Source organism: Tachyglossus aculeatus, chromosome 19 (genome assembly GCF_015852505.1).
Source record: "Tachyglossus aculeatus isolate mTacAcu1 chromosome 19, mTacAcu1.pri, whole genome shotgun sequence".
NCBI classification, from domain to species: domain Eukaryota; kingdom Metazoa; phylum Chordata; class Mammalia; order Monotremata; family Tachyglossidae; genus Tachyglossus; species Tachyglossus aculeatus.
In genome coordinates this window covers 16326765-16339685 of record NC_052084.1, presented here as the reverse complement: position 1 = coordinate 16339685, position 12921 = coordinate 16326765, and the positions used below count along the sequence as shown (strand labels likewise).

General features: G+C 59.1%; 1 protein-coding gene across 1 annotated transcript; it reads right to left on the bottom strand.

Moving 5' to 3' along the window:
- Positions 1 to 3960: 3960 nt before the first annotated feature.
- TMEM151B (transmembrane protein 151B) lies at positions 3961 to 12350 on the bottom strand. The gene is made up of 2 exons (XM_038761191.1): positions 12124 to 12350; positions 3961 to 5557 (listed from the first exon to the last, which is right to left on the bottom strand). The coding sequence occupies exons 1-2, from the start codon at positions 12274 to 12276 to the stop codon at positions 4052 to 4054; spliced, it is 1659 nt and encodes a 552-aa protein (XP_038617119.1). The 5' UTR covers positions 12277 to 12350; the 3' UTR covers positions 3961 to 4051.
- Between the last annotated feature and the right edge of the window lie 571 nt (positions 12351 to 12921).

The following is a 12921-nucleotide window of genomic DNA, read 5'->3' as shown; positions in this document are numbered from 1 at the left end:
TCCGGTTTTTACAATCTCGATCCTTGGAGATTCCCAACAGAAAGGCAACAGTGTGATGCACCCAATAGAGACCAGAGCTGCACCCTCAGCCCGCCCTTCTCCCCCTCTCCTCCCCGCCCGTCCCCGGTACAAACCCTTCCAAATGCTCCCCAACGTGTCTGCGAAACCGAGCGTGGACGTGGGCCTCGTCCGCGGGCCCCGCAGGGAGGTCCCGGGCCCTACCGGGGGGAGCAGCCAGGTGGAATCATTCATTCAATCGTATTTATCGAGCGCTTACTGTGCGCAGAGCACCGCACTAAGCGCTTGGGAAGTCCAAGTTGGCAACATATAGAGGTGGTCCCTACCCAACAGTGGGCTCACAGTCTAGAAGACTGGCGCGGGACCTGGTGCCAAGGCACCCCGGGGAGCCTTAGGGCACGTCAGGTCAAGGTGGTGAGGGTTGCAGAACTGCCAGCCGAGTTCCTCGTTAGGTGACCTGGAACGCCATTTCAGGGATTAATCGTACTCGCTTCAGTCGACCCTAGCGACCAGGGCCGGACGAAAGAATATGTGTGCGTGTATACGGGTGGTGGTTTTGGGTGGGTGTGTACGTGTGTGCCGGGGACCGATGGGCCCGTGAGGGCTCTCTCTGGGGTGCGGGACTGCACGGTGCCCCCAGAGACACCTCCCGCTTCAGGCTGCATTTGCGCCCGGCATGCCCGGGCGGGGAAGGAGCCGGGCCCGGGCGGCAGATGGCCTGCAGCACCGTCACTTCGCAGTTAATCCATGGTGCCTGGCTCCAGGCCCGAACCTCCCCGGGCCCGCTGCCCACGGAGGCGGCAGCAGTGACCCTCACTCCGGCCTCCCCTCGGGGGCCGGGGGCGGCAGAAACGGGTCATTGAGGGTTACCCGCACAGCTCGGCACCTGCGAGCCAACTGCCTCTCGGGGAGCCCCCCGAGAAAGGAGGACTGGAAGGGAAGACTTGGGGGGGACCCCCGACACCACCAAGGGTCTTGGGGTAACTGGCACCTGGAAAGGAGAGAGGGTGGGACCGGTGGAAGGCTCTGGCCCCCGGCCCCGCCATCTCCAGACCCCTCTACGCCCGGCCCAGCTTCTGCGAGCCGCTTAGAGCCGCCTACCTCTTCCATCCCTCCAATCCCAGAATTAGATTGACGGGCCTGGGGATGGAGGCCAATTCCGGCCGGGAGAACCTCGAGGGGCCTTTGCATAGGTGGACGTGGGGCAAGTTAAGCACAGGCCCCCGACCTGGATAGGTGACTTGGGTCACGGAAAAATCGAGGATGTGTGCTCTGGCCCACCCCAAGCCTCTGGGAAAGAGGTTTTCGAAAGAGCGAGGAAGGGGAAGCCGTAGCGGGCCTAAGGGAGAGGCTAGGGAGCAACGACATCCTCTAGAAGGAAGTCCACGAGACGGGACTGAGAGGAGGAAGGAAGGAGAGGGATCCGCAGAGGAAGAAGGGAAAAGAAAACCCCGGGGCCGGGAGCCTCCGCGGCCACGTTTCCTCCCCGGGAATTCCCACCGCTCCGCCTGGAATCGGGGGCGGTGCCCGGATGCCTTTTGGGATCCTTTTCGGTCCCGCTGGAGGGCCGGCCGAAATGCCCAGCCCTGGCATGAACAGAGCCACGGCTGGAGGGAAGACGGAGTCCGTAAGGAGCTAGAGACTCGGGGTGTCAGATCGGGGGCCGGAGCAGCAGGGAGGAAAGGGGAGGACCAGGGAAACATTGCTAAGAACCCTGGAGGGCAAGAAGAAGCAAGGCCCTAGGACACAGCCAGTTGGGATTTCTCCCACAGCCACTACCCCCCTCCTTCCTGGACCTCGGTTTCCCGACCGTGGCCCACCCAGAAACCGAGGCAGCCGTAATGTGGGGAATCCGAGGAGGGCAGGGGGAAAGGGAGTGGCAGACACCCCGTGGTCCAGCCAAAGTGGATGGCGGGGTGTCCACTACATGTGAGGTGGCTCGCTGCTCACTAGCGGGGCTAGGGGAGGAGAGCCCCCAGGACAGGCCACTCACCTCTGGCCCCCGCTCCGGGTGTTCTCGGATGGAGCGGAAAGATAGCGGAACGGGGAACCTGTCTGCTAATTCCGTGGTCTTGTCCTCTCCCGGGTGCTTGGAACCGTGCTCCGCACATAGTAAGCGCTCAATAAACACCGTCGGTCCATAGGGTACATCAGCTCTCCCCTTTTCTGGTTTTCTTTAGCTTGCTGCCCCTCTAGGCCCCACAGGATACTCTAGGGAAGTGAGCCCGGTATCCATTTCCTGCCCGTCCTTGCCTCCGGCGGCTAGGAGTTACAGCATCTCTCGCCCCCGCTGAGCCATGGCCGGGGTCTGAGGCAGACCCATCCCTTTGACCGTCCGGCAGGCCGGCTCGGACCGTGGGCAGGGTGGCTTCCGGAGGCCCCCGACAGCTCTGAAAGCATCCCGGCTGGGGAAACTGGGTCGCGGAGAGGCGGGCAGCCAGGCCGAGGTGGGGCGGAGGGGGGATGGGGGACCGAAGCAGGAAATAGATGGCGGGTACCAGCTGTCTTCTTCCTCAGCCGGCGAAGGCACGGGGGAGGCGTTTCTCCTCCCTTTCCCTCCGGGCTGCCGCGGGATGAGGTCCGGGCCCAGTCCCGGAAAGGCTCCCCCACCGACCCCGGGGATCGGAAGGACCTGGGTTCCGATCCCGGCTCCTCCACGTGTCTGCTGCGTGGAGAAGCAGAGAAGAGAAGCAGCGTGGCTCAGTGGAAAGAGCCCGGGCTTTGGAGTCAGAGGTCAGGGGTTCGAATCCCGGCTCCGCCACACGTCTGCTGTGTGACCTTGGGCAAGTCACTTAACTTCTCTGGGCCTCAGTTACCTCTTCCGTAAAATGGGGATTAAGACTGGGAGCCCCCCGAGGGACAACCTGATCCCCTTGTAACCTCCCCGGTGCTTAGAACAGTGCTTTGCACATAGTAAGCGCTTAATAAATGCCATCATCATCATCATCATCTGCTCTGTGACCTCGGGCAAGTCACTCGGCTTCTCTGGTCCTCAGTTACCTCAACGGTAAAATGGGGGTGAAGAGCGTGAGCCCTATGCGGGACAGGGACTGTGCCCAACCTGCCTAACTTGCGTCTACCCCAGCGCTTAGGATGGAGCTCGGCACATAGTAAGCGCTTAACAAGTACCGTAAATATTATTATTATTGTTATTAGCCCCAGATCTGTCCAATTTCCCTTCGAGGCAGGAACCCCACCCTGCTCCCGGCTCCCTCCGACAATTCCCTCTCCTCCCTGTAAGCCTCTCTGACCTCTGACCTCAAGCTGGCGGTAGCAGAGATGGCCAGATGGCCCCCACCTTCACCCTCAAGCCTCACTCTCTCTCCAGCGCCCAGGAGCGGGGTACCAGGCGGGAGAAAGAAGCCGGATGGAGGGGCTCTCCGGGAAGAAGGCTTAGGGGAAGGGTCCAGCGGCCTCAGGAAGGCCCCTCCGCTTGAGCCTAATGTGCCACCGTAAAGAGGGGAGTCCAAGATGGGCTGGGGGGGAAGGAGCTGGGATCTCTAGGCCGGAGAGCACTAAACTAGTCGGTGGAAAGAAGGAGCCGAGGAGAAACCAGTAGGAAGAGGGAAAGGGAGAGGGAGAAAGACGGGGAGGGAAGAGCCCACGGAAGGGGGTTGGCGGGCAAAGTGCCACTGACAGAGGGAGGGGCGGAAGACGGGCCCCCGGCAGAGACCCCAAAATCCGCGGTTCCAGTGGGGGAGACCCCGGTTGGAGTCCCCGGGTGACGGCGTGAGGAGCCGTCACCCCCAGCCCCAATCCCCCTGCCGCGGCCGTCCGAGGCCCGGGACGGGAGAAGCGCCCGGATCCTCTCTCTCGCCCACGCCACGGGCCGGGGCGGGGTGGAAGAACGGCAGTCCCCTCCACCCCTATCCCCCCCAAAGGCGCATAGCAGTCGGAAGATCTCGCGAAAGAGGCAGAGGCGAGGGGAGCGAGGCCCCGGGCCTGGGGGCTCTCTCCGCGGAGGCCTCCCACGGGCCAGTCCCCCGGACGAGGCCGACCGCCCCGGCCCCCGCCGGGGTGACCGAGAGGCGGGTCACAGCGAGGTCTCCACGCAGGAGCCGTGGCGGTGCAGGGGCCGGTGGCCTCCGCAGCCGTCGTGGCGGTGGACGATGAGCACGGGGAAGTAGAGGGCGTCCTGGTAGGGCGGGGGCGGGCCCCCGGCGTGGGCCCCGTCCTCGCCGCCGTCGTCGTCGTCGTCGTCGTCCAAGCTGGCCTGGCTGGAGAGGCGCGTCTGCTCCGTGGGGCAGCTGGCCTCGTTGAGGCTGCCGCTCCGGCTGCGCCACAGGCAGCTCCTCCGGGACCCGTAGAGGCGGCCCAGCGAGAAGCGGCTGCCGCCGGACGCCGGCCCGGCCCGGGGGCCGGCGCAGACGCTCAGGGCGCTCCGCGAGAAGATGGACGAGCTGCTGACGGCCCGGTGGCAGCGCTCGCAGCCGCGCCGGGTCGGGGGGCCGTAGCGCCCGCAGGGCCCGCCGGCCCCGGCCGCCGCGAAGCCCGCCAGGTCCATCAGCACCGCCTCCGAGTAGCTGGGCGCCAGTTGCCGGTTGGAGCGGATGTGCCACTCCAGCTCCGTGCTGTCCACCGTGTTGACGCGGGGCAGGCGGGGGGCCGGGGGCGGCCCGCCCGGCTCGTGGGGGTCGGCCTCCCCGCCCGGGCCGGGGCCGGCCCCCTCCAGGCCGAAGAGCTTCTCCACGTGGTAGTGCGCGTAGGCCGTGCGGTACTCGCCCAGCACCCGCAGGGGCCAGGACAGGGTGAGCAGGGCCGCGGCCCAGAAAGCCGAGGGGCAGGCGTACCACGGCGGGCGGGCCGGGTCCGGGAACGCCACCATGAACTCGCGGAAGTCCACGTTCTTCAGGTGCATGCCCTCGCGCGCCTCCAGGTAGTCGTCCAGGCCCTCGTTCTCGGCGAAGAAGCGGGCGCGCTGGCACAGGTAGGCGTTCTCCGCCTCCACGCTGGCGAAGCTGAAGCACTTGGTGAAGCGCAGGCGGGTGGCCGGGGGCCGCTCGAGGCCCACCAGGGCCTTGGAGACGTCGCGCACGCCGCAGCGCGCGTAGTCGAACTCGGCCTCGGCCACGTGCGTGTTGACGCGCTCGTGGTACACCCGGGTGGTGGTGTAGGCGTCCCCGTTGCGGTAATGGGTCACCTGGCGGGTGCGGCGGACGTAGTGGTAGCTGATGGCCTTCCACCAGATGCAGGGCGTGGCCCGCTGCATGCGGCCCACCCGCTCCCGCACGCTGCCCACGTCCACGCGGTACTGGAGCTCCCGCCGCGCCTGGCAGTGCCAGCACTCCACCAGGTACACGGCGTACAGCGTGAGGAGGAAGGCCAGCGGGATGTACACGTAGCCGTCGGAGCAGGGGCTGTCGTGGTACATGAGCGAGTTGCCCTTGTAGGCGCTGCTGAAGGTCAGGCGGGTCACCTTGGTCAGGCGGCACCAGGTCACGGCCCCCAGGCAGCCGTACATGAGCAGCGAGAGCAGCAGGCACTTCCAGTGCGACTCGCGGCACAGGGACTTGGCGAGGGACGGCTGCACCGGGCGCTGCTGCTCGGGACCCCGGGGGCCGGGACGGCACGGCCCGGGGGGACGCACGCGGGGAGACCGTCGCGGGGGCGGAGAGGGAGGGACGGAGACGGAGAGAGGAGGGAGGGAGGATGGCGGGGGCAGAGACGGAGAAGCCGTCGGGAAGGGGAATGGCGGCAGGGAGGGAGACGGAGAGAGGGGCCGGCAAGGGGGGGGAGAATGACACACAGAGAGACACACAGAGACAGAAGCCGTCAGAAAGGGGAAGGGCGGCAGAGAGAGCGAGAGCGGAGAGGCCAGCACGGAGGGAGGATGACAGAGACAGAGATATAGAGACCATCAGGGGAAGAGACGGAGGGAGAATGACAGAGACGGAGAGATGGAAAAGCCAGCAAAGAGACAGAGGCCAGCAGGGAGGGAGGATGACAGAGACATAGAGATAGACCATCAAGGGAAGAGGGAGAGGGAAAGAGAAAGGCCATCAGGGAGGGGGAATGGCAGCAGAGAGAGAGAGAGAGAGAGGCCAGCACGGAGGGAGGATGACAGAGACAGAGATAGACCATCAGGGGAAGAGACGGAGGGAGAATGACAGAGACAGAGAGACGGAAAAGCCAGCGGGAAGGGAGAAAGCAGAGAGACAGAGGCCATCAGGGAGGGAGGATGACAGAGATAGACCATCAAGGGAAGAGGGAGAGGGAAAGAGAGAGGCCATCAGGGAGGGAGAATGACAGAGACAGAGGGATGGAAAAGCCATTGGGAAGGGAGAATGACAGCAGAGAGACAGAGGCCAGCAGGGAGGGAGGATGACAGAGACAGAGATAGACCATCAAGGGAAGAGAGAGAGGGAGAGGGAAGGAGAGAGGCCGTCAGGGAGGGAGAATGACAGAGACAGAGAGACGGAAAAGCCAGCGGGAAGGGAGAATGACAGCAGAGAGACAGGCCAGCAGGGAGGGAGACAGAGACAGAGAGAAACCATCAGAGAGGAGGATAGAGACACAGGCGATCAGGGAGGGAGAAGGTCAGAGACAGAGAAGCCGTGGGGAAGGAAGAATGACAGCAGAGAGACAGAGACAGACGGCATCAGGAAGGAGACAGAGACAGAGAGAAGCCATCAGGAAGGGGGGGGAGAGAAAGAGAGAGGCCATCAGGAAGGGAGAGTGACAGTGACAGAAAGTGAGAAGGAAGGAGAAAAGTGAAGAGGAAGAGAGCATCAGTGAGAGCTAAGCGGGGAGACTCACCCCATCCACCTGCCCGCGGACAAGGCAGGGGGAGGCCTCCACTGCCTCCCAAGAGAGCCCCCCCCAACCCCCTTCTCCAGAGGCCTGGTCCTCAACATCCACGTTTCCCGCTCCTGCTGACCTCCACTTCCCCCTCCCGGGCAAGGGATCTTGCCTGATGTTCTCCGCTCTGCTCTGCCGTGGGGCCCCCGACCAGAGAGCAAACCCAAACTTCTTCTAGCTCCACTCAATCAATCAATTAATCAATGATACTTATTGAGCGTTTGGGAGGGCAGCGTGGCTCAGTGGACAGAGCATGGGCTTTGGAGTCAGAGTTCACGGGTTCAAATCCCGGCTCTGCCAATTGTCAGCTGGGTGACTTTGGGCAAGTCACTTCACTTCTCTGGGCCTCAGTTACCTCATCTGGAAAATGGGGATTAAGATTGTGAGCCCCCCTTGGGGCAACTTGATCACCTTGTAACCTCCCCAGCGTTTAGAACAGTGCTTTGCACATAATAAGCGCTTAATAAATGCCATCATTATTATTATTATTACAATACAATCGAGTCAGGAGTCTGGTTCCCTGCCCTTAAGTTTGCAGTCTGATCCTCCTCTTGCCTCTTTGAATACTCCAACTCTGGCATTGGCCTTGGCCCAGTGAGGCTGATTATTCCTGTAATTCTTATTCTTATCATTATCATTAGCAGTAGTAGTAGTAGCGGTATTGCATTTATTAAGCTCTTACCGTGGGCAAGCTGCTGTTCTGGGGGAAATACAAGATAATCAGGTCAGAAACAGTCCCTATCGCACACGGGGCTCACAAAGAGTGAGAGGCGGGGGAGAAAAACACGGAATCCCTATTTTCAGATGGAGGAAACAGGCATGGACAAGTCAAGTGACTTACCCAAGGTCATACAACAGGAAACTAGCAGGGCTGGGATTAGTATCATTATTATTACCCAGGTCCTCTGACCCCCAAGCCCGGGCTCTTTCCACGAGGCTACGCTGCTCTGGGCGTTGACGTTCATTCGTGTCCGTTATAAGGGCTCTGCCTCTGTCCCTTGTGTTTTTGTATAATAATAATAATAATAATAATAGCATGTATTAAGCGCTTACTATGTGCAAAGCACTGTTCTAAGCGCTGGGGAGGTTACAAGATGATCAGGTTGTCCCACGTGGGGCTCACAGTCTTCATCCCCATTTTACAGATGAGGGAACTGAGGCCCAGAGAAGTGAAGTGACTTGCCCAAAGTCACCCAGCTGACAAGTGGCGGAGCTGGGATTTGAACCCACGACCTCTGACTCCAAAGCCCGGGCTCTTTCCACGAGGCTACGCTGCTCTGGGCGTTGACGTTCATTTGTGTCCGTTATAAGGGCCTCTGTCCCTTGTGTTTTTAAATAATAGTAATAATAATAGCATTTATTAAGCGCTTACTATGTGCAAAGCACTGTTCTAAGGGCTGGGGAGGTTACAAGGTGATCAGGTTGTCCCACGGGGGGCTCACAGTCTTCATCCCCATTTTCCAGATGAGGGAACTGAGGCCCAGAGAAGTGAAGTGACTTGCCCAAAGTCACTCAGCTGACAAGTGGCGGAGCCGGGATTTGAACCCACGACCTCTGACTCCAAAGCCCGGGCTCTTTCCACTGAGGCACGCTGCTTCTCTGACGGCCCTGTCTGTTGTGTCGTGCTCTCCCAAGCGCTTAGTACAGTGCTCTGCGCATGGTAAGCGCCCGATAAACACGACTGATGGACTGACTGTCTTCCCATTAGACTGACAGCTCTGCGAAGGCAGGGATTATGCCTTCTTCTCCAGGCTGAGTCAAACACCTATCGGCAAAGTGCAGATTATTATTACTATTTACCCATCGGCATTCATTCAGTCGTATTTACTGAGCGCTTACTGTGTGCAGAGCACCGTACTGAGCGCTTGGGAAGGACAAATCGGCAACAAATAGAGACAATCCCCACCCCGCAACGGGCTCACGGTCTAGAAGCGGGGAGACAGACAATGAAACCAAACAAAAACAAGTAGACAGGCATCGATGGCAGCAATATAAATAAATAGAATTATAGATATATACACATCGTTAATAAAATAAAGCAAACCTCCTCCAAGAGGCCTTCCCCAACCAAGCCCCGACTTCCTCTTCTCCCACTCCCTTCTGCGTCACCCTTACACCCTTTTTCCATCCCACCCTCAGCCCCACGGCACGCACGTCCGCATCTATATTTTATTTATTTAGATTACTAAATTTAGATTTAGATTTATTCCCCACAGCACCTGTATATATGTATATATGTTTGTACATATTTGTTACTCTATTTATTTATTTATTTATTTTCCTTGTACATATCGATTCTATTTTATTTTGTTAGTATGTTTGGTTTTGTTCTCTGTCTCCCCCTTTTAGACTGTGAGCCCACTGTTGGGTAGGGACCATCTCTACGTGTTGCCAACTTGTACTTCCCAAGCGCTTAGTACAGTGCAGAGCACACAGTAAGCGCTCAATAAATACGATTGATGATGATGATGATGATTACTGCCTGTCTCCCCCTCGAGACTGTAAGCTCCTCGTGGGCAGGGAACGTTGAGAAGCATTGTGGTTCAGTGGAAAGAGCACAGGCGTTGGAGTCAGAGGTCATGGGTTCAAATCCCTGCTCCGCTAAATGTCAGCTGGGTGATTTTGGGCAAGTCACTTCTCCGTGCCTCAGTTCCCTCTTCTGTAAAATGGGGATTAAAACCGTGAGCCCCCCGTGGGACCACCTGATTACCTTGTAACCTCCCCAGCACTTAGAACAGTGTTTTGCACATAGTAAGCGCTTAACAAATACCATCATTATTATTATTATTATTATTACTAGCTCTGTTATTCTGTAGTCTCCCAAATGCCTAGTAGAGTGCTCGGCACACCGGAAGCGCCCAATAAATACGATTAATTGATTGAGATGCTGAGGGTGAAAGACACAGAGAGGCCTGCTAAGGATCAGAACGGGTAAACACTCACTCCCTTCCGCATCGCCCTGATTTACTCCCTTTATTCATCCTCCCTCGCAGCCCCACAGCATTTATGTACGTAGAGAAGCTGCAGGGCGGGCTTGGGAGTCAGAGGACCTGGGTTCTAATCCCGGCTCCGCCACTTGTCAGTTGTGTGACCTTGGGCAAGTCACTTCACTTCTCTGGGCCTCAGTTCCCTCATCTGTAAAACGGGGATGAAGACCGCGAGCCCCACGGGGGACACCCTGAAGCCCCAACCTCAAATCCCCGACCGGGACCTCTCTCTACCCAGCTGTTGTTGTTGTTGTCGTTACACAAAAGATTTTGCGTGGCAAACTGGATTCGAAAGGCCCAAACGACTGGAGGCCCTCCGGGCTCTCCAATATGCCACATCAGCGGGAGGGGGGATTCATTCATTCATTCAATCGTATTTATTGAGCGCCTACTGTGTGCAGAGCACTGGACTAAGCGCTTGGGAAGTCCAAGTTGGCAACATATAGAGACATTCCCTACCCGACAGTTTGGATCGTGCGGGTCCGGTGGATAACTGAATTCCGGGGCTAATTGCCAGGGTCTGAAGGGGCATGAGTTTATTGGGGGAGCTGAAGATATTCTCTGGTGAGGTGAGGAGCGGCCAGCTAGGGCCGGATATGTGTAGCGGGACTCCATCCAATCAATAAGGCTATTTACTGAGCACCTAATGTGCGCAGAGCACTGGACGCAGTGGGAGAGCACAACAGAGTCGAGAGACACAATCCCTGAGAGACACGATTGAGCCCCCTTTTCCTCTCCTCCTTCCCCTCCCTACAGCACCTGTATATATGTTTGTACAGATTTATTACTCTATACTCTATTTTACTTGTACGTACTTACTGTTCTATTTATTTTGTCAATGCTGTGCATTTAGCTTTAATTCTATTTGTTCTGACGACTTGACACCTGTCCACATGTTTTGTTTTGTTGTCTGTCTCCCCCCTCTAGACTGTGAGCCCGTTGTTGGGTAGGGACCGTCTCAATATGTTGCCAAATTGTACTTCCCAAGCGCTTAGTACAGTGCTCTGCACACAGTAAGCGCTCAATAAATATGATTGAATGAATGAATGATCCCAGAGAAGCAGCGTGGCTCGGTGGAAAGAGCCCGGGCTTGGGGGTCAGAGGACGTGGGTTCTAATCCCGGCTTCGCCACTTGTCAGCTGGGTGACTTTGGGCAAGTCGCTTCACTTCCTGGGCCTCAGTTATCTCGTCTGTAAAACGGGGATCATCATCATCATTAATCTTATTTATTGAGCGCTTACTGTGTGCAGAGCACTGTACTAATAGCAGGGGATGAAGACTGTGAGCCCCCCGTGGGAAAACCTGATCACCTTGTGTCCTCCCCAGCGCTTTAGAACAGTGCTTTGCACATAGTCAGCGCTTAACAAATGCCATCGTTATTATTATTATTATTATTAATTATCCCTGCCCTCAAGAAAAGCAGCATGGCCTAGTGGCTAGACTGCCGACGGTCAGGAGGACAAGGGCCGACGGTCTCAGTTCCACCACTTGTCTGCCGTGTGACCCTGGGCAAGCCAGTCCACTTTTAGACTGTGAGCCCACTGTTGGGTAGGGACTGTCTCTATATGTTGCCAACTTGGACTTCCCAAGCGCTTAGTACTGTGCCCTGCACACAGTAAACGGTCAATAAATACGATTGATTGATTGATTGATTCCACTTCCCCCAGGCCTCGGTTCCCTCATCTGTGAAAGTGGGGGTGAGGCCGAAAGCCCCACGGGGGACGGGGACTGTGTCCGACCCGATGACCTTGTGTCTACCCCACTGTTGTGGAACAGCGCTGGGCAAACCGTGGCACCATGGTTATTAATTATTATCATAATTAGGAGTGAGCGGGGGCAGGATGGGCAGGGAGGGGAGTGGAAAGCCCACCAACTTGCCAGGGAACCGGGGTGAGGATGGAGGAGGGATGTGCTGGGGAGGTTTGCAGCAGGGATAACGGGGGCCGGGCCTTGGGGGATGCACAGGGGATGGGAGGCTGGGGAACGACGCTGATCATTCCCTTCTACTGGACGCTTCCCAGGCGCCTAGTACAGCGCTCTGCACACAGTAGGAGCTCGATAAATGGCATCGATCGATTGATCGATGGATTGAGTGGAGCGTAATCCCCGCAGGATGTGGCTAAAAGGACTGAAGATGTAGGACATGGTGGGTCTGTGTGTGTGTGTCTTGGGGTCTGGCTGGAGAGGACCCAGGAATCCCGGGGAAAGCCCCCCCTCCGTCCCTGCTGAGGTGACCCCCACCGCCGACCTTGCGGTTGGCCCGGCCCATCCATCCCGGGCCTCAGTTTCCCCCCCCCCCCGCCCCCAGGCCGGGCCTCACCTCCTCGCGGGCGGGTCCGGCCTCCGCCCCGTCGTCGTCCTCCTCTTGCTGCTGCTGCTGCTGCTGCTGCTGCTCCTCCCCGAGCTGGGGGTCCGGGGCCCCGCAGGCCCCCCGCCCCCCGTTCTCTCCGGCCACCGAGCCGGGGGGCGCCATGGCAACCGGGCTGGGCGCCGAGCGCACCGCGCACAGTGAGGGGCCCCGGGCATCCTAAGCCCCCCGCGGGGACGGGGGCCCGCACCGGCACGCCCCCCCCCCCCTCACCCGGGAGGACGATGGAGGGAGGAGGAGGAGGAGGAGGAGGAGGAGGGGATGGAGGGAGGAGGAGGGGATGGATGGAGGGAGGAGGGGATGGAGGGAGGAGGAGGGGGGATGGAGGGAGGAAGGACGAGGGGATGGAGGGAGGAAGGACGAGGGGATGGAGGGAGAAGGGGATGGAGGGAGAAGGGGATGGGACCCTCCCCTCCCTCCCCTCCCTCCTGCCACCGCCTTTTGTCCGAGCGCGAGGCCCCGCCCCCACCCACAGCGGGAGGGGGGGGGGGACACCGACACCGACACACCCGGAGACCCGCCCCCTACACACACACACACACACACACACACACACACACACACACACACACACACACACACACACACACACACACACACACACACACACACACACACACACACACACACACACACACACACACACACACACACACACACACACACACACACACACACCCCCCGTCCTGTCCTGGCCCATCCTGTCCTGTCCTAGCCAGTCCAGTCCTGTCCTTGCCTGGCCTGGCCCAT